The sequence below is a fragment of the Rattus norvegicus genome, chromosome 10 (genome assembly GCF_021556685.1).
Source record: "Rattus norvegicus strain SHRSP/BbbUtx chromosome 10, alternate assembly SHRSP_T2T, whole genome shotgun sequence".
Lineage (NCBI taxonomy): Eukaryota > Metazoa > Chordata > Mammalia > Rodentia > Muridae > Rattus > Rattus norvegicus.
The window spans coordinates 78,331,225-78,353,390 of record NC_141543.1 but is presented as its reverse complement, the minus strand read 5'-3'; the positions used below and the strand labels follow the sequence as shown (position 1 = coordinate 78,353,390).

The 22,166-nt window shown below is 39.6% G+C and overlaps 1 protein-coding gene across 3 annotated transcripts in view; it reads right to left on the bottom strand.

The window, feature by feature from the left end:
• Hsf5 (heat shock transcription factor 5) overlaps positions 1–22,166 on the bottom strand; it is a 43,188-nt gene that overhangs the window by 9,191 nt on the left and 11,831 nt on the right. For all 3 annotated transcript variants that reach the window (NM_001430268.1, XM_087574284.1, NM_001430269.1), the window contains 3 exons: positions 16,571–16,668; positions 13,652–14,173; positions 11,527–11,701 (listed from right to left, as the gene is read on the bottom strand). In NM_001430268.1, coding sequence (NP_001417197.1) covers positions 11,527–11,701; positions 13,652–14,173; positions 16,571–16,668 — 795 coding nt within the window. The remainder of the gene's footprint in view (positions 1–11,526; positions 11,702–13,651; positions 14,174–16,570; positions 16,669–22,166) is intronic.

Sequence of the window (22,166 nt, the reverse complement as noted above, 5' to 3'; positions counted from 1 at the left end):
AAGTTTCAATCAAGCAGAAGTACAAAACTTACCTCAACTTCTCCTCCTGCCTCTAGGATAGTTAGGACAAGTTTGTACTACACCTGGCTGAAAGGAGGTGTGTGGGTTTTTTTTTTTTACATATGGTCTGCAATGGCATGTTTGCTGATCTAATATAAAAGATGAAATGCGGGGTTGGGGATTTAGCTCAGTGGTAGAGCGCTTGCCTAGCAAGTGCAAAGCCCTGGGTTCGGTCCCCAGCTCCGAAAAAAAGAAAAGAAAAAAAAAAAGATGAAATGCAATTACTGAAAAGCATGAGAGGCAATGTCTGTGGGTATACAAAAGAAACAGGAGACTGTACACAGATTCGAGGACTGGCCTTCCACTGTGACACAGAAAAGGCAGAATACAGAACAGCTGCAAGGAGTGTGTAGGAGCACACTGATGGGAGGCTGACAGATGTGTCTGTGGGAGACACGAAGACTTCACTTTATTAGTTGTGCTGGCACAGTGGCAGAGCACGTGCCTAGCATTCAATTCCATGCCAGTGCTGCATAAGCTGGGTAAGGTGCTTGTAATCCTAGTCCTTGAAGGGAGTAGGATCAGAAGTTCAAGGTCATCCTTCACTACAAGTGTCTTCCAAGGTTGAGGTCAGACTAGAAGTCATGAGATCATACTTCTAAAAATAAAATATTGTTTTATAGATAAAATAAAGTATGGTTTAAAATAAATAAAAACTAATTAGTAGTAATTAACAGATTGATAACTACTGCCCTGGCTAGTTCTCTGTTAACTTGGCACAAGCTAAGTCATCTGAGAGGAAGGAACCTTAATTGAGAAAATGCCTTCATAAAATCAGACTGCAGACAGGCAAGCCTGTAGAGCATTTTCTTAATTAATGATTAATGGGAGAGGACCCAGCCCATTGTGGGTGAGACCATCCCTGGGCTGGTGGTTCTGGCTGGGTGCTATAAGAAAGCAGGCTAAGCAAGCCAGGATGAGCAAACCAGTAAGCAGCCCTCCTCCATGGTCTCTCATCAGCTCCTGCCTCCAGGTTCCTGCCCTGCTTGAGTTGCTGTCCTGACCTCTTCTGATGATGAACAGTGATAGGAGTGTAAACTGAATAAACCCTTTCCTCCCAAGTTGCTCTTAGACCTAATACTTCATCACAGTGGTGGAAAAGCAACTACAGCAACTACTATAATAGGCCAAACACAGTGGCACACACTTTTAATCCCAGCACTCGGAAGGCAGAGGCAGGTGGAACTCTGTGAGTTCAAGGCCAGCCTAGTCTACAAATCAAGTCCAGAACAGCCAGGGTTATTACACAGAGAAACCCTGTCTTAAAAAAGACCAAAAATAAATAAATAAATATGTAAAAATAAAAATTTATTGTTAAAATGCTATTGCTATCACATACTGACTATTTTGACTAACTAGTCATCACACTGGGCCAATTATTTCGTTTATTATTATTATGCTTGATTTAAAGAGACTGGCCTTAAACCTGATGCTTACCTGACGATGTCTCTGAACTCTTAGTCCTACGGCTTCTACCACAAAGGTTCTGGGATTATAAACGTGTAACCACACTTGGCTCTATATTCGTGTTTAAACGGACAAACTGGGGGTTGGGGATTTAGCTCAGTGGTAGAGCACTTGCCTAGGAAGCGCAAGGCCCTGGGTTCGGTCCCCAGCTCCGAAAAAAAGAACAACAAAAAAAAAATGGACAAACTGATAAGCTAATTCCCTCAGAGAAGAAAAATCTGCAACTTCGTAAATTATACTTTTGCTTACACTTTAATTCAGCAGAGAGGTCTCGCTCAGTTATAAGTCATTTGCTCCCCTCCCCTGATAAGATAAAGTATGATTAGGCATCACAACGGTGCTACTGCTTCCCACTGCAGGAAATCAGGGTTAATTAAGGTATCTGCTACCTCCATTAAGCAAGGGATGTGACTCTACTTAGAAGAAGCCAACGGGAAGAGTTGGGAAAGATAACTAATGAGCTAATTACTTATCATTTACACTTATAACCATAATATGCACTGGAAGGGAGGAAAACATTTTAGTAGCTTGTAGGTATCACAGGTCCTATTAGGGAGTGACTCCCTTTGTGAGGGGACAGCTTGGTGGTTGTTTAGGTTAGGGGAGATGACGTTTCAAGGATACCAGAAAAACAAGCAATATCTCAGTGCCTCTGTCCAAGGATTTTGGAATGGGAAAAGAAGAGAAAAAGACCAGAGAACATCGGATGATGTTCTCACACAAAGAGAATGTAACATGGCAGAAAGATATAATGCTTGATGATAAATAAGACGACAAATAATAAGGTGGCCTTAGCCTTTAAAGAGAGACGAAGCCAGACACCACAAAGACTGAGAAATGAATTCCAGCAATCAGGTGGCTGGCAGGACCGTCAGAGTGTGGATTACTTTTCCAGAGAACCTGACTTCAATTTTTGGCACCCACATTGGGAAGCTCTTAGGACATTCTATGCCTCTGGCCTCAGTAGGCATCTGCATCGATGTACTTACACCTCCATGTGTGCATGTGCATGAATATTCACAGACACACATGAACACGTGCACACACACACATAATACGTTTTTAAGCATTTAAAAATGAAAATCAGTTTAAGGTAATCTTTAGCTATAGAGGGACCTAGAGGTTAGTTTGTGCTGCACAAGACCTATTTCCTCAAGACTGAGGGAACAGCCAACCAATGGCTGGCCCAACTTGAGACCTATCCCAAGAGAGAGCCAACCCCTGGCACTAACAAATGATACTCTGCTATGCTTACAGACAAACACACATATAAGTGAGAAAAGTAAAGTACATGTAAGAATAATAGAAAAATATAAATAGTAAAATCCCTCCATAATTACATACAAGCACATGTGTGTGCATACACACACACACATACACTCAAACTGCTAAGTTAAAAATAGCCTGCCATACCCAAAAGATGCCCCAACATATAAAAAAGACACGTGCTCCACTTTGTTCATAGCAGCCTTATTTATAATAGTCAGAAGCTGGAAAGAACCCAGATGCCCTTCAACAGAGGAATGGATACAGAAAATGTGGTACATCTACACAATGGAATATTACTCAGCTATCAAAAACAGTAACTTTATGAAATTCATAGGTAAATGGATGGAACTGGAAAATATCATCCTGAGTGAGGTAACCCAATCACAGAAAAACACACATGGTATGCACTCATTGATAAGCGGCTATTAGCCCAAATGCTTGAATTGCCCTAGATGCACAGAACACATGAAACTCAAGAAGGATGACCAAAATGCGAATGCTTCACTCCTTCTTTAAAAGGGGAACAAGAATACCCTTGGGAGGGAATAGGGAGGCAAAGTTTAGAACAGAGGCAGAAGGAACACCCATTCAGAGCCTGCCCCACATGTGGCCCATACGTATACAGCCACCCAGTTAGACAAGATGGATGAAGCAAAGAAGTGCAGGCTGACTGGAACCGGATGTAGATCTCTCCTGAGAGACACAGCAAGAATACAACAAATACAGAGGCGAATGCCAGCAGCAAACCACTGAACTGAGAACAGGACCCCCCGTTGAAGGAATCAGAGAAAGAACTGGAAGAGCTTGAAGGGGCTTGAGACCCCATATGAACAACAATGACAACTAACCAGAGCTTCCAGGGCCTAAGCCACTACCTAAAGACTATACATGGACTGACCCTGGACTCTGACCTCATAGGTAGCAATGAATAGCCTAGTAAGAGCACCAGTGGAAGGGGAAGCCCTTGGTCCTGCCAAGACTGAACCCCCAGTGAACATGATTGTTGGGGGGAGGGTGGTAATGGGGGGAGGATGGGGAGGGGAACACCGATATAGAAGGGGTGGGGGAGGGGTTAGGGGGATGTTGGCCCGGAAACTGGGAAAGGAAATAACAATCGAAATGTAAGTAAGAAATACTCAAGTTAATAAAGAAAAAAAAAAAAAAAGGAAAAAAATAGCCTATGCCCTTCAGTTCTATCTTCTGGGTGACCAGGCTTCTCTATCAGTGAACAATTTACATTTATCTCTATTTTGCCCCCATAAAGAGAACGCTGTACTTGAACTTGCTTATTCACTTAGAACAAAAGTCAGTCAATGCTGAACTATCTTTCCAGTCTCAGCAGAGTAGACATTGTTTCTTAAATGATTATTCAGTATTTCTTTACATCAATGCTTACCTACCTTCTTAGTTGGGTATTTAGCCTGAGCTTTTGCTATTATTGATAACATTATTGATAATGGGCTTTTTCTAAGTCCTTTTCATAGAAGCATGTTTCCACAGGACAGATTCTTAGGAGTATTGTTCTTGAGTCCAAGTGCATGATGAACACCTTAGTTGTTTATGACTGAGTAATCCCAAAATGTCTGCTAAAAAACTATAAAGGATCTGGAGAGCGGCTGGAGAGATGGATCGGTGGTTAAGAGCTCTGACTGCTCTTCCAGAGGTCCTGAGTTCAATTTCCAGCAACCACATGGTGGCGCAGAACCATCTGTAATGAGATCTGATGCCCTCTTCTGGTGTGTCTGAAAAGAGTGACAGTGTACTCACATAGAATAAATAAATAAATCTTAAAAAAAAAAAAAGGATCTGGAGAAATGGCTCAGTGGCTAAAAGCACTGACTGTTCTTCCAGAGGACCTAGGGTTCGATTCCCAGCAACCGCATGGTGGCGCATAACTGGCTGTAACTCCAGTTCAGGGGAATCTGATGCCCTCTTTTGGCTTATTTGGGAACTGCATGCACACAGTTCATAGTTGTCCGTGCAAGGAAAACACCCTATGTACATAAATTAAATATATTTAGATTAAAAGAAGTAACAATGCTACAGAACCAGATGTGGTGGCTCATCCATGTACTCTCAGCACTTGGTGAGCCAAGAAAGAAGAAACGTTACAAACCTGAAGTCCGCCTGGGCTACATAGTCTTATAGCAGTCTGAGCTACACAGTGAGACCCTGCCTTTTAAAAAATTACAGAAATGTATTTACAAATTTACATTCCAGTTACAGTATAATGAAATTCCTTTCCCTCTCTATCTTTATGAAGTTTGAGATTATTAACAAATAAAGTTTTGCTGATTAAATTGGCACAAGAAAATTTGTTTGATTTAATTTACATTTCTTTTTTTTAAAATTAATTTATGTATTTATTACACTGTACTCAGACACACCAGAAGAGGGCATCGGATCCCATTACAGATGGTTGTGAGCCACCATGTGGTTGCTGGGAATTGAACTCAGGACCTCTGGAAGAGCAGTCAGTCCTCTTAACCACTGAGCCATCTCTCCAGCCCTTAATTTACATTTCTTGAGGGAACAGAAAAGGTTAAACATCTTTCCCTACCTGCACCAGGGATGTGGACTGAACCAAGGGCTGTCTACCACTGAAATACATCCCCAGTCCTGAGCATCTTTTCTGTTTTGGATTTACATACAATTTTTTGAAGCAGAGTCTCATGTACCCAGGCCAGCCTGGGCTACATAGTCCTATAGCAGTCTGAGCTACCCAGTGAGACCCTGCCTTTTAAAAACCTACAGAAATAGGGCTGGGGATTTAGCTCAGTGGTAGAGCGCTTGCCTAGCAAGCACAAGGCCCTGGGTTTGGTCCTCAGCTCCGAAAAAAAAAAAAAAAAAAAAAAAAAAAAAGAACCAGAAAAACCTACAGAAATTTATTTACCTTGAACTTCTGATTCTTCTGTCTCCTGAATGCTAGGGTTATAGGCATATGCCATAATTCCAAGTTTATGTGGTAGTGGGGATCAACCCAGGGATCAACTTGCATGCTGGACAAGTTCTCCTCAAACTGACCTACAGTTGTTGGCCCCATTAAATTACCTTATTTTTTTTTATTATATTGTCTTTTCTTGATTAGTTTTAGAGGTTTTTTTATCTATTGTAAATATGATTGTTTGTAGTTTTATATTTTAAATATTTTCTCTTGGGCAACATGACAAAGACTTCTACTTGTCTCCTGATGTTGATTCCTTTCCCTATATCCCATGGTGTTGCTTTTATTTATTTATTCAATTTATTTATTTTTGGCCGTGTAGCCAAGACTGGTCTTGAACTCTTGATCCTTCTGCTTCTACCTTTTATGTTCTAGTATTACAGGCATGAGACAACATGTCTGGCTCCCATGTTATGATTTTAATAGGCAAGCTACCCAGAATGGTATTTTTAACCTCCACTGTTAGAACTTGGTTCTCCATGATTAAGTTCTAGTTTACAAAAACAAAACTATGACCACAAGTGCTAGTCATGTTCATACAAAGAAGGAATACTAACAGCAGTTTGCTGACTTGGAAGACAGAGCTACCATCTTTGGGGTGTGCATGTGTACATGTGTATGCATATGTGTAGAGGCCAGGTTATCATCTGATGTTTTTCTTAATTATTTTCCATCTCATTTTTGAAGACAGGGTCTCTCACTGGCCCTGGAGCTTGCTGGTTTGGGTAGAATGACTAGCCCCAAACTCTGAGTATCCTCCTGTCTCTCTCTAGCACTGGATGACAAGAGTATTGTGCTGTACCCAGATTTTTACATGGGTACTAGACATCTGAACTCAGGTCCTCAAGCTTCAGTAGCAAACACTTTATCAACAGTCATTTGGCCATGTGACATCTGAGAGCTAGCAGAAACAAGTCACTGCCACAGCAGCTCCAGGCAGCTTACACTCAGGCTGATCCGACGGGAAAAGTTGTTAAATCCTCACTTTTTGGTCTGTTTTGGATTAAACCCAAAGTCTCATGCATGTTAGCCAAAGGCTCTACCACTAAGCTAGGACACAAGCCTTTGTTTCTGTTTTATGTGTTATAATTCTTGTTATTTATATAATCACTAAAGTCTAATTTATGTCTTAATGTGGAATTTGCAATCTAGAAGTGAGATACTGATACAATCCAAATTAAAATATGTAAATGGAGGTATAGCTCACTGGAAAGAACAGAAGCATAGATAGCCAGTACCCAAAACAAACTACGCATAACAAAGTGGCAACACTAGTTACTAAGTAGGGGACAGCAGGCAACAATGTTATGAACTTTGCTATTCATTCATCCTGGTTAGTTTTCTTTTCACTTGACACAGCTAGAGTGATCTGGGAAGAGGAACATTGAGAAAAATGCCTCATCAGATTGCCTGAAGGCAAGACTGCAGGGCATTTTAAAATTAATAATTAAGGTAGGAGGGTCCAGATCATTGTGGATGGCGCCACTTCTGGGCAGATGGTTTACACGGTATAAGAAAACAGGTTAAACAAGCCAGGAAGGACAAGCCAGGAAGCATCCTTCCTGGATGGTCTCTGCTTGAGTTCCTGCCCTGAGTTCTTTTTATAATGAACTACAACTGTCAGCAGTAGAAAATCTAACCACACCAAAACTTTGATAAAAATCACTACTGGTAATGCCCTAGAACATAAACCACAAAGCAAATGAGCACACAACCACAGAAGAAAAGGCTAACAAAATTTACATTGTGTTATTTCTTGCATTTGGCAAGTTCCTAAAAGAGGAGATGAGAACAGGATAAAGACACTCAATATGCAAGTATCTCCTTTCTTCTTTTTCTTATTGCAACAGGGTCTCATTTAACCCAAGCTGAGTTTTCTTTAGCTGAACTCCTGATCCTCCTGCCTCCACCTACTTCTAGAGAGCTGGAACTATAAACTCACTGTCTGGTTTACACAGTGTTTGAGATCAAATCTACAGGGCTGCATACATGCTAGCCAATCATTCTACCAACTAGCTATTGCCTGGAAGGGAATATTTCTTTGCCAGTGGTTGTTCAGTTGTTACCATCCTGTATCCAACTGCTTCAGCGTACCAATTTTGAGAAGTAGTAGAAAGTGATTTCACAAAGGGCCACAGGCTGGAGAGATGACTTAGTTAAGATTGCAGACAAGCTCTTGCTATCTGAGTCAGGTAGCTAACACCCACCTGTCAACTCCAGGTTGAGGGGATCGAATGCCCTCTTCTGGTCTCCATAGGCACTGCACTTGTGCACAAAGACATCCACACATGCACATAATTTAGCACATAATTTCAAATAAAATCTTGGGAGAGAGAGTGGGCTTAATGTATAAGAGCACTGGCTGCTCTTCCAGAAGACCAGGATTCAATTCCCAGCACCCACATGAGCTCACAGCTATCTGTAACTTCAGTTCCAATGAGATTGAACATCCTCTTCTGGCCTCTGCAAGCATCAGGCACGAAATGATACACAGATGCACATGGAGGCAAGGCACCCAACCAACCACATAAAATAAAGTGTTAAATTTTAAAAGTCAAGTCTTAGAAGGACACCAAAATATTGTCAAGTACCATTTTCTTAGATGAGTACTTACATTAATAATCCCTTTATTTGTAAACAAATCTTAGTAAAGAACATGTTTATTATAAGGTTTTGAAAAGTTAAAAAAAATCTTTAGATAAATAATCCAATTAAGTCCAATTATGCATGGTGTTATCCTCAAATCTAATATAATCTTTCACATGACCCCAATATAGGTAGCAATTAGGCTGAAGGGGGAGAATGAACAAGTCAGACAGCAAACATTGTTCAGGATTAAAATTATCTAAATGAGATCTCTGGTTTCTTTGACTCTCAACAGGAATGACTAAAGGTAAGAATGCAGGTTATCCTCTTTTTTTAAAGATTATGAAACCCATTACTATGTACAAATGCATATATGGCAATTAAAAAAAAAGATTAAAATGGTAGAGAATTAGCAAACCTGTTCTCCAAAGTATGTGACAGTTCAGCCCCTACAGTAATCTGCAAGCCTTTTAGGACTATTCTAATGGGAAGTAGGGCAACAAAAACTAGATTGGGTGTCAACTGAAAAACTGACAAAGAAAAATATGACTTGTATTCATAATGGAATTTTTATCCATAAAAAAGAGCAAAATTAGGGCATTGGTGGCAGTTATGGTAGTGTGCAAGCTTGGCATGCATAATGCTCTAGGTAATCATACTAAGCAAATTAAGGCAGTCTCAGAAAGACAAATATGTTTTCTCTCATTTATGAGTCCCAGATTTTATATAAATACCTAAAATCATCTATGTATAGGTGATGTAGAAGGAGAAGCAAAACTGTTTAGGGAAACAGAGGATGAATTGGAGGAGTTAAGAAAGAAGGGATAGGCAGAGAAACCCCTTTAAAGTTGTTGGTCAGAGGAGTCAATAGATTCCCAAAATAATAAGGCTCTTTCTGGGAGGCAGCCTTTGGTTGCCTCCCAGAGGTTGAAGGTAAGGCCTCGTTGCTGAAGACACCAGGCACTTAGGACACAGGACTTGGAGGATCTGGGCTGGATCTGGCCTTAAAGCCTCCTCCCTGAGGACTAACCTTCACAGTCCCAGAAGGCACTAATTTAAACTCAACTAAGCATGACTATGTAAACTCACAAGACAGCTTTAGTCAAAAGATATTTTGGAGGAAGAGCTTCCGTCTGAGCACCATTTTTGTTTTCTTTCAAGGTTTTTGAGCCAGGGTCTCATTTATGGCCTAGACTGACCTCAAACTCACCATGCCTCCACCTCCCAAGTGCTAGGAGTATGGTGTGTGCCACTGTGACAGACCCTGAGCACTATTTTCATGTTTTTTGAATAAATTCTCAAAGAAGTTCTTAATATTTAAAAATTTGGTTAATTAATTTGCCTGTATTCCAGTCATCTGAATTGCCTTTAACTTGAGGTTTTATATTTCCTCAGTGCTGTGGTTTGGTTCTAGGCAAGGGTTCTACCAATAAGCTGTATCCCTAAATGCATTTTGTGTGTTGGGCTGGGTTCACTGTATAGCACAGGCTGGCCTTCATCTATAATAGCAGCAGTCCTCCTGCTTTAACCTCCTAATTGCTACTCTTTCAGGAGTGAGCCACTGTATCAGGCTAATTTGAGAATATTACAGTTGCCATTGTAAGCAAGGACTGGTGGCACATATCCACCATCTCAGTACTTGCAAGGCAAGAGGATTATGAATTCAAAGCCAGCCTGGGCTACACAATTAGTTCCAGTGAGTTGGGACTACAAAGCAAGATCCTGTCTAAAAAGAAAGAAAAGAGGGGTTGGGGGGTAAGGCAGGAGTGGGTGGGTGGGTAGGGGAGCACCCTCTGAGAGGCAAAGTAGAGGGATATGGGGCAGGAGATTTCATGGAGGGGAGACCTGGAAATGCAAACAAATAAAAATGAATAATAAATAAAAAATAATAAATAAAAGTAAAAAAAAACCCGAAAACGTTTATTAAAAAAAAAAAGAGGGGTTGGGGATTTAGCTCAGCGGTAGAGTGCTTGCCTAGCAAGCGCAAGGCCCTGGGTTCCATCCTCAGCTCCGAAAAAAGAAAAGAAAAGAAAAGAAAAAAAAAATGTTCAGTGAAGAGTACAATGACCTGATTTGAATATTAGAAAATCTTTTAGATTAAAAAATACAAATGTACTCAAATTACTGCCAGGAGGGAATAGAAGTATGAGCCTGCATGTTAACAAGGGTGTCCCAAAAGAATTACTGTAGGGGTTGGGGATTTAGCTCAGTGGTAGAGCGCTTGCCTAGCAAGTGCAAGGCCCTGGGTTCGGTCCTCAGCTCAAAAAAAAAAAAAAAAAAAAAAAAGAAAAAAGAAAAAAGAAAAAAGATTTACTGCCTGAGTTTGAGGGCAGCCTAGGATGGTACCATCTCCAAAGAAAACCATCTACATGTGCTCCAGGGTCCAATATGTAACTAGACTCCTATAGCCACACACATACAAAAACATGCCACTTATACAAATTCATACCTTATAGTATATTTATAATGTGCTTAAGGCAATATTTTTGGTGTCATCAAATCTTCTTGTATCACAAATAAATATATACCCTGTTATCCATTAATAAAATCTTTAGCATCTGAGGATTATTAAATTACCCTTCATCTTATCTAAATTAATCTAAATTCTTTACTTTTCCTTAATATATTCAATATTTTGAAGGTTCGAATTCTTTCATTTGTTTGTTGTGAATATGTGGAGGTATGAGGGGGAATGCACATGCATTCACACTGGGGCTGGAAGACTTCAGGTGTCCTTCTCTCTCAACTCTCCACCTTACTCCCTTGAATAAGATACAGGGTCTCTTCATGAGCCTGAAACTAGGCTGGTGGCCAGTGAGCCCCAGCAACCAGCACCAGGGTTAGAAGACCATGTGGACATACCCAGCTTTTAAAAATGTGAATGAAGAGTGGGGTTCAGGTCCTCATACTGGAGCAGGAAGCACTTTTCCTTGCTGAGCCATCTCCCCAAGTTCCCTGGAACCTCACATTCTTATATTTGTTATAGTTGTTAGAAAAACAACTATTTTATATATATTACAAAGGTAGCTAAGAATACTAGTTTAAACTTCAATTATATAAAACAACATGAGAGACATAATACATAAATAAATAATAAAAACACATTAAAATTACCACTCACATATGAATTATATACCAAGGTTCAGTTTCTAGCATTTTAGAGCTGTAAATTCTAGAGCTTAAAACTATTTCATCCTTACCAGGGGACTTTCCTTGTGAGTTGCTTCTTCGCTCTCTGTATCTGGCTGGAGTGGATAAACCTGTGTCTTTACTAGACTTGCTAGCAGGCCCCATTTCTGAAATAAGGAATCCCATTTGTTCTGAAGGTAAGATACTCTCTGGCGGATTGGTCTGGCATTTTATACTGCTATCCACCTAAAATATTAAACACACTTATTATTCTTATACTTAACCCCAAATACCTACTAAAAGTTACTATATATTATCAAAGACAGCCTATTAGAGGGACAGGATCCCACAAACGTGTTTTCTTGCTTAGGAAGGTTATGACCCTTGATAGTGTTACACACTTACACAAATATTCAAGAGTAGGACATACGCTTTCCAGATTCTCAAGCCCTTGAAATGCACGTGACACTAAAATAGTTACTGATGAACAAAGGAAGATGTACCATGATGCTGTCTGTTTAATGACTTGCTATATAGTCAGACATTTTAAACACAGTCAGTGAGAACACCAGGCATCCTGTCACCGTAGTGTTTGTTTAGGCTGACACCACTCCTGGTTGACACTGGGATGTCACAGATAGGCATGGCTGGCTGGAAGGTGTCAGCGGGGAATGGACACTATTTTTCTAGTTTTGTTTTCTGTACTAAATATATTACCAAATTGTATATGCTTCATTCTCTATATAATCTATATAAAATTTATCCATCCTCATTGAGAGTTTTTATGGCTCCAAAATTTTCTTTGGAATGTTAAAACCCTTTGCCAAGATGCTCTTTATACTTTTATTTAAAATATAACTACAATATGAAATGAAGCTAAAAGTTAAAATTCACCTTTCAAAAAGCTATAATAATCAAGTATATTAAAGAAACCACTGTGTATTTGCAGTTTAAGATATGCAATCCAGTTGTCCACATATAATTATGAAGATACCAAAACGTTTATTTCTATAGGAATACTTAAAATGAGGCATCTTTACTGAAATAATATCATCATAACATATTTTAATGGTCTCAAAAAGGACAACAAATTGATAGAAATCGAAATATACTTAGGATAAGGGTATAACCCAGTAGCACAATGCTTGCCTAGGTAGTGAAATTATATTGACTGGGCATACCTTTTAGTACATCCAAATACAACAGCTTAACCAGCATGAACGAAGCTCTGTGTCCCACCCTGTTAGTACCGCCCCCCTTCCACCAAAGGCAGGGGGAGTAAGGAAAATGAAAATCTTTATACTTAAATACCATATACATATATTTTAAAAAGAACTACATATAACAAGACCCTAACTAAACAAACAAAATGAATCAGGTATGATGACACATGCCTATTATCGGTCACCTGGGAGGGAGGAGGAGGAAGATACATAGGTCCAAGTTATTCTTGGCTAAAATGTGAATTCCAGGCCAATGTAGACTATATGACCACCCTGGTATGTGTACAGTTATTATAGATTCTCTCATCTTCTTGGACTGAGTATCACACCATCACCTAGGTGGGCCAGGATTTGTGACCCACCTTCCACCTCAGCATCCCAAGGGTTGGGTGACTTTGGATGCACTTTTGATTAACTAGTTTTTGTTTGATTAGTAAGGAATCCGAACCCAGTAAAATCATGAGTAGCATTCTGCAATGTTATAAAAAAGTAAGAAATTGGGGCTGGAGAGATGGCTCAGCAGTTAAGAGCACTGCTGCTCTTGCATAGGACCTGGTTTTAATTCCCAGGCTGGCCTTGAACTCAATCTATATAGCTCAGCCTGTCCTCAGACTCCCAGCAATCCTCTTGCTTCCTCCCTTAAGTGCTGAGATATAGGTATGTGCCACCAACCTAAAAGTAGTATTTAGACCCTAGTCAATCAATTTGCCTCTTTAGAGGTTCATTTCAGACTATACCACAATTGGAAAATGGCTAGGGTTAAAGTAATTCTTCTGAGGGTTCTTTTTCTTTGCTTAACCATTAGGACACGATCCCTTTGGAAACCACAATGAAGTGACATTAAATGCAAATAAACCCAAATAACAGCCAGACAGACTTTTCACTAACATCTTTAGCAAAAAACCGTGTAAAGCTGTGAGCTGGTGCTGTGAGCTGGCGCTGTGAGCTCAGCTGGCCCGGTCTGCGCTCTTACCTGCGGAGTGCTGAAGGGGAGCCCCTCCTGCACAAGCACTACTGAAGACGGAGGTGAGTTATGGCTTAGCTGCTCCTTCAGTTTGACGTGAGTTTGTTGCATGGTTGCAGATTCCTGCATTGTGCTATTTTCCAAAGGCTGAGCTGTGTGGATGGTATAGATGTACTCAGGTGACTGTGGTAGAGAGCAGGTAATTGCTTGTTCTGTTCCAACCACAAAAGACGTAATGTCTGAGCCTACAGGAGTGAGTGGCTCCAGCTGGCTAGCCTGACTGGTGGAAGATGGGTTGCTGCTGTTTGAATTAGGTAGGATATGCTGGCCTCTGTTAGACTGGGATGATGGACACTGATTCTCAACAGGCTCCACCTTTACCATCTCCAGCTTAGGGGAGGAGTGCAACTCATCTACTATCTGAAAGACAGCCTCTAGATTTACTTCTGTCTTTTTACTGTCATCAGTAGCACTGCAAGGCCAATTAGAAGGCAGAAATTCAACTGGATAGGAAGATTGCATTGGAGGATTCTGGGAAAAGAGAAAATAGTACTGTTTGGATAGAAAATCAAGTATAAAATTAAGGAGGAAAGTAGTAACATTTAAGTTTCTGAATGCTAAATACAGTAAAGTTGAGTACTACACAAGCCTGAAAGTGGACAGGAATGTAGCTCAATGATAGAGCGACACCCGCACACTCAGGCCCTGGGTACCGACATCACAAAAGGAAACAAAGAAAACCACAAGGCTAATAACTTGCTTTTCAGCAGTGGTAGCTTCAAATGTGTTATTAGTAACATTTACTTAATTAGATACCGTACCTCAACCATGTTGAGTTTAGTACAGGAATGGACTGCTAGTTCTCAGGATAGAAACACATGAAGTTAAAAGGTGATAGTACCCAAATTTGTTGACAAAATGCCTATATACTACAATCTTCAATGAAGGCTGACAAAATGTCACTTTTATTTATCATACACTGTTTAAGGAGTAAGGAGATTTTAAACACAAAATGCTCGTAAGTCCATCAATCCTTCTATAAATTCAGGGGAGGCACTAATACTCTATCCCAAATGACTTCTTGAATGCTGGGATAAGGACATATGCTGCTACATCTGGTATTTATTATACTGAAAAATCAATGGAATCTTAAATTCTTTGTATCTTCTCATTTTTAATTGTATGTATATATTTCCATTTTTCTTAGATTAGCATGGATTGTTATTGTGTGCAGTAAGAAAAGTTTATACAAATGTTCAGATAATACATTTAAAATTTGAACGTAAGACATAAACATCAGTATATTTGTAGCATGAACTAAATAAAATAATACATTTATAAATAAGAACATTTAATTGTAGCTTCAGTATATCCTTTTAGAGAAGATGGACTTAAGGTATCAAGTCTGATGATATTGGCCATCAAAAATGGCCAACAAGCCAAATGTGGCTGCTGACATCTGTTACCCAGCATGCAGGAGGCTGAAGGATTGTCATGAATTCAAAGAGAGTTTGGGCTACATAGGAGTTCCAGGAGAACATAAGCTATAGAAGGAGAGAGAGAGAGAGAGAGAGAGAAAGAGAGAGAGAGAGAGAGAGAGAGAGAGAGGAAGAGGAGGAGGAAGAGGAGGAGGAAGAGGAGGAGGAAGAGGAGGAGGAAGAGGAGGAGGAAGAGGAGGAGGAAGAGAAGAGGAGGAAGAGGAGGAGAAGGAGGAAGAAGAAAGAAAGACAGACAGAGGCTAGCTAAATCACCTTTATTGGATTCTACATTCTTTAAACAATGTCTGATTGTCTACTTTCCATGTTTTCTATTGTAAAAAGTGAAAATAAAAAAGCATTTCTTTGGAAGTACCCCAATGCCACTAATAAAAATTTTTTTGGGCTGGTGTTAGTGTTTGTCTAACATGTGAGGTCTTGAGTTCAATCTCCAGTAACCCTCCCCACCACACACACACAATGCAATGCATACACAAATTATTATCTGAGCAAACAGGCAACTCCACTCTAAGAATTATAGCACTAAGTACATAGCATACATTCTGTTTTCTTTCTTTTTTGTCTTGTTTTTGAGACAGGGTCTCTCTGTGTAGCTCTGGCTGTGTAGTCCTGGAACTCACTCAGTAAACCAGGCCTGCTTTAAACTCAGAGATCCACCTACCTATGCCTTCCAAGAACCTGTTCTTGTTCTAAAACCATCAATTCAAACAGTTATTTATATCAAAAGCAGTTATTTCCTAAGAAATACTGGCAAGATATTTGAAGTACATGTTTATAACGTGTATACTAAGGTTGAAGGGGACCAGTAATTAAATTTCTCATTTTGCATATTCATGTTCTTCTTACCCTGAAAAAGCCAGAACAATACAATATAAAGTAGTTTTCAGTGGTGATGTAAACATTGCATTTCTCTGCTGCAGAATTTTGTGGCCACTAACCACAAGACTACTCAACAACCCACGTGACTAAGTAGTTTTAATTTTTCATAATGTTTTTCACTACTGGGGACTAAACCCAGTGCCCTGTGCATGACAAGCAAGTGCTCTGCTTCTAGCCCACCCACATCCATAGCCCAGTAATGTGAAGTTAAAAAGTTACATGTGAGCTGGGTTTGGTGGGATACACACCTGCGGTTCAGCATTAAGGCAGAGACATAAGGATCATGAGTTCAAGACCAATTTTGTTTATATAGCAAGATATTACACCCATCTTAAAAAAGGAAAGCAAAACCCAAAACCAAAAAGGCTACAGACACTAATGGCTCCTATATTGGATCACGACAGACAGAATAACACTTAAGCATCCTTTATATCAACCCTCTTTCATTCCAAACTCAGGAAACTAAGCCCATACACCCAGCTTCTCTCTGGCTTCGACTTTGAACATCTGCCAGACTGACATTATTGGGAAGCGAGTGTGAGCAGGACCTTACCTGGAAGTAGTTACAGTGTGCATAGGACGAGGCAGTAGGCGTGACACAGCTGCTGAGGGCATCCATGTGGGTGGAAGGCGAGCAGCACTGAAGCACAGCTGGGACAGAAGGAAACACAAGCCAGCCGCCACCAGTTAAACACAGCACTCAAGGACGCGCTGGCGCTTTCAACTGCGTTTAGAAAACACGGCCTATAATAAACTTACTGCCTACTATTGCTCTTAGAGACAAGATCTTGGTGTAAATCCCTGACTAGCTTTGAACCCCGCGGACCCTCTTGGCACCCTTCCTCTTGTGTTAGGTTTGTAAGTGTGTACTATAACTGCTGTAATAAAGTTTTAAAAGGTTATGGCTATCTTTGTAATTGCCTTTTTATTGTTTTGAGACAGGGTCTCATGCAAACCAGGCTGACCAAAAATTCACTTGTAGCTGAGGGCAACATAAATTCATGATCCTCCTGTCTCCACTTCTCAAGGGCTAGGATTACAGCATGAACTTCTGCACCTACTTCATGCACTGCTGGGGACCAAGCCCAGGGCTCCATGTGTAGGAGGCAGGCACTCTAGCAACTTGCTACATCCCCCGCCAGTAAGTGATTCTTTAGTACTTAAACTTGCTATTTTTCTAACCAAATGTTTATTCTTATTGAAAGTAGTTTCACATAAGAAATACTCAAGTTAATAAAAAAAAAAGAAAGTAGTTTCATTTCATTAAAAACAGCAAACTATATTTGTGCTTCCCAAATAATTGTTTCAATTATTTTAACAGCTATTTGAAGATAGAAAGGCTTTAAAAGTAAGATGAATATACTCTCCAATCTACCACTCAAAAATGTGATGGTTTTCTACCAAAAAATATGCAAAAAATATTTTTTTGCCATTTAGATAAATGGTTAGGAATGTGGGTCCTAGTTTAGGCTTGCCTGGTTTTGTAGCCTGGCTCCACAATTCATCATTTTATACATTTGAACATGGTTTGCATTCTATTAAGAATGCAACAACAACGGGTTGGGGATTTAGCTCAGTGGTAGAGCGCTTGTCTAGCAAATGCAAGGCCCTGGGTTCGGTCCCCAGCTCCGAAAAAAAGGAAAAAGAAAAGAAAAAAAAAGAATGCAACAACAGAGACAACAACAGAACCTACCTGGTATGGTTAGTTCAAGGAACATAAAGAGTTACTGTGCACAAAACATTTAGGACAGTAATGACAGCATCCAGTATTTTAATGAAAAAATGTTGTGTAACGTTAGGAAACAAACTCAAAAATATATTTTCCAAATCTCTTCTTTGTGGTTAAGACACCGTGAACAGATCAAACTCTGCACTGGGACAGTTATACTTACAGGTCCAGTCTTAACAGACTGAGTTTTTACCAGAGAAAGCCTATACAGAATGAATGAACATTAGTTACCCACACCATCACGCCTTTGGGTCAGACAGGTGAGATATGTGTGGAATGCTGACCATGCTTAGGGCACAATGGTGGATGCTCCATGTGTATTGTTATCAGATGACAAGCAGATCAACATTAGTTAAAAAGGAAATGCACTAACACTCAAACAGTAAGAAATTTGCCAACAGTAACAAGCTGGGCAGTCTAACATGAGCTTGTTGTGTACCGAACTTGAGAGAATAAATATGCTGGGAACCAGAGTGCATCCAAGTAACTGTGGAGGATCTTCAGAGTGTCAGAACTGGGGAAAAGGAGTTCTTCCTTCTAGTTATTCCCAAGGAAAACCTACCCCCCCTAGTGGCAGAAAAGACCTAGTCAGGAACTGCAGGGTTTTGTTTCCTCATTGTACTGAGAAGCAACGCTTCACAGAAATAAACCAAGGATCACCTTGAGTTCTCTGCTATTTCAGTAGTAGGACTCTACTGTTTACATTTTCTGAATAGCTGTTAAACTACTTTCTAAAATAGTTATTGGAGGAATAAAAGTACAATATACCCCAGGGAATGCCATTATAATATGGAGTTGCTAACTGCTTTTAGTGTATAATTAGACGGCAAACCGTAAATGCTCGTCAGTGTCCAGTAAGAGATGAGAAATGGAAAACAGAGAAAGGCTGCCAAGTTACACACCCCAAAGACTCCTGCTTGCCAGGGCAGCCCTACTTCATACATATAGTCAATGAAAAGAACAGAGTGTGGGATTAGCTAGTATGCCAAATAGGCAAAGCTAGGTGCCAAAATCCAAGCTGTGTTTAGTATGTGAAAAATGATGTACTATGCATTATGAAAGCAATGACATTATAAAACCAAGTAGTGTCCTTAGACATTCCTTCTATATCTAGATCTTACTTTGTCTTCCTGAAGGCAGTGCTCACTAAAGAAATTCAGCTTCATGTATAAGAAAAAACATAAACAAGGCATGGTGGCACACATTTAATCCCAGCCCTTGGGTGGCAGAGATAGGCAGATCTCTGAGTTTAAGGCCAGCCTGAGTGAGTTCCAGGATAGCCAGGGCTACATAGAGAAACCCTGTCTCAAAACAGAACAAAACAACCGAAAAAAAAACCCACAACAACCCAAAAACCCCCAAACAACAACAACAACAACAAAAAAAACAAAAACAAAAAGAAAGAAAAAGAAAAAGGAAACAAACTAAACCAAAACAAAAAACTAAAAATAAATAAATAAATAAATGAAAAACTCAAACCCATGTCATATGCAAACAAGAGTAGAAGACATTTAAATTTTTCTCAATAATAAAAATCCAGAATTACTGATTGCCCTCACTAGAGGTGATGCAAACACATTTGCACTTTATGCTATGGAAATCATCCAAACATATAATGTTTCAGACTTGAATCTACTCCAGGACAGCAGCACAGTGTTAATAGTGATAGAATGCCCACTCACATAAATGCTCAAAAGAAACAGATGTAGTAATATATTTAATTTCACGATCAAGTTACTATAGTGAATAAAGCTGTAATATCTCATTTGTGGTGAAGAAAAAGTCACCTGGAATCCAGTGCTTTACGACCTTCCAACTTCACAATGGTGTACAAGCGACAAGCACTGGTATAAACCGTATGTTGAAACTATCTGTTCCTCAGCTCATTACCCTGAGATGCTGGGTACCAGCACTGAGCTTCAGTTCCTAGAATCAGATAACCTATAATGCCCTACTATTAAACTATGAAAATTCTGAATGTTAGGTAGACTAAATGAATTTTAGTAAACCTTCAATTTATGACCAGGTTATATAACATGTTGGCATAACTCCATTGTAAGTTGAAGTATATCTGTACACTCAAATAAGTGAAAGTAGAAATCTGAAAAAAAAATTGTTTTTGGCTTTTGAGGCAGGATTCCTTGATGGGGCCTGGGCTGTCCTGGAACTCACTCTATAGACCACACTGGCTTCAATGAGATCCACCTGCCTTTGCCTAGTGAGTTCTGGGATTAAAGGCATATGTTGGCACCATCTGGTCTGAAAAACATATTTTTAAGTTGGGTATAGTAAAGGAGGAAACCTACCTGGGATACACAGTAATATCCTTTCTCAAACAAAACAAAACAGAAATTCTATATCCATGTTCAGAGTAGCAATAGTTTAAAAATTGGAAGCACTCTAGAATCCTTCAATAGATAAATATTAGTACTTGTATATAATTATTATTCATCTTTAAAAGGGAAAATTTGACACATATTACAAAGTAGATGAACCTTTAAGATATTATGCTGGGGCTGGAGAGGTGGCTCAGTGGTTAAGAGCACTAACTCTTCCAGAGGTCCTGAGTTCAATTCCAGCAACCACATGGTGGCTCACAACCATCTGTAATGGGATCCGATGCCCTCTTCTGGTGTGTCTGAAGACAGCTACTGTGTACTCATATACATAAAATAAATCTTTTTAAAAAAGATATTATGATAAATTAAATATGCTAGTAACAAAAGGGTAACTATTATATGACTCTATGTGAGTCTTCAATATTCATAGACAGAAAATTAGTGACTGCCAAGGACAGGAAAAAGGAAGACAAAGCCATTGCTTAGATAATACAAGTTCACTAGTATGGTGACTGCTTAGATAATACAAGTTCACTAGTATGGTGACTGCTTTGGAAATGATGATTTAATGAATATTGTGAATTAGTGACAATGAATTGTACAACTCACAATGACAAATTCACACATTAAATATTATATAATTAACTTATATGAGGTATCCAAAAGAGTCAAATTCACAAACGAGGATGGTGGTCTGCTCAGGGCTGGAAAGAGTTGACATCTAATAGGTCCTGATTTCAGACAGGGGGATGAAAAGGTCTGAGGACGCACAACAGTGATGGTGAATGTAAAAATGACAGGGAAAAGAGTTAAGGTTGGATTATACACACTTTCTTATAAAGATGGCGTGGTTTTGCTCTGTTTTTCGGGGAGATAAAGGGCTTCCTGGAGACAGTTCCCTCTTTTCCATAAGCACTAAGTCGTATCTGAGCACAGAGGAAAATGCATACCTCTATACTCTATATGTGTTTCTGTACATCATACTCTATATGTACCTCTATACTCTATATGTGTTTCTGTATATCATACTCTATATGTACCTCTATACTCTATGTGTTTCTGTACATCATGTAAGATTAAAACCCTGAAGACCGAACTTTCGAATGTAAGCAAAATAAATGGTGGAGTACTTACCTAGCATGTGCAGAGACCTAGGCTACATCCAAATACTGACCAAGAACCCAAATAGTGAGAGCTTTGCGAAAGATGGCATGTTTCCATTATCTGTGAGTCTGTATGTATCAGTAGTTTATACAATCAATAGATGTAACAGAAAGTTCAAAAACAAAACAAAGCCAACAAGAGTCTTTAAGCCTAGCATGTGGGAGGCACACACAGGCAGACCTCAGTGGGTTCCATGACAGCCAGAGCCACAAGTGAGAGAGAATGATAATTAGTAACCTTTTTTGCCTAAGGACAAATTTAAAAAACAATTTTAAAAAATATTTTGAAATAAAAATATTCCAAAATGTTATGTATCTTGCATTTTTCAAGATTGTATTTTAATTATGTATATATCTTTATGTGGGTTTGTATATGAGTGCAGGTGTCCATGTAGGCCCATGGAGAACACTGGATCCAGGGCCCCTGGAATGACAAATTCACACATTAAATATGACAGGGTCACAGGCAGGAGTTGGGGATTTAGCTCAGTGGTAGAACACTTGCCCTGGGTTCGGTCCTCAGCTCCAAAAAAAACCAAAAAACAAAAAACAAAAAAACAGGAGTCACAGGCAGGTATAAACCGAAACTGAGCCATCTGTCCAGGCCCCAAAGCATATGTTTATATAAATTCAGCCTTTATTAGTTACTAGACTCATTTAAGACTGATTTTTTAAATATTTGTGTGTGTATGTGTGTGTGTGCTTGTGTGCATGCATGCGTGTGTGTTTGTGTGTGTGCGTGTGCGTAGGCGTGCGTGTGCTTTCTGAGACAGGTCTCGTGTAGCCCAGGCTGGTTCTGCACTTCTGAACCTATTGCTGCTACATCTCAAGTGCTGAGATTACAAATGTGTCCTTTCATACTGGCTAAAGTATTTTATCATTTACATGTAAGCAGTGTTTCAATTTTTATAAAACCTG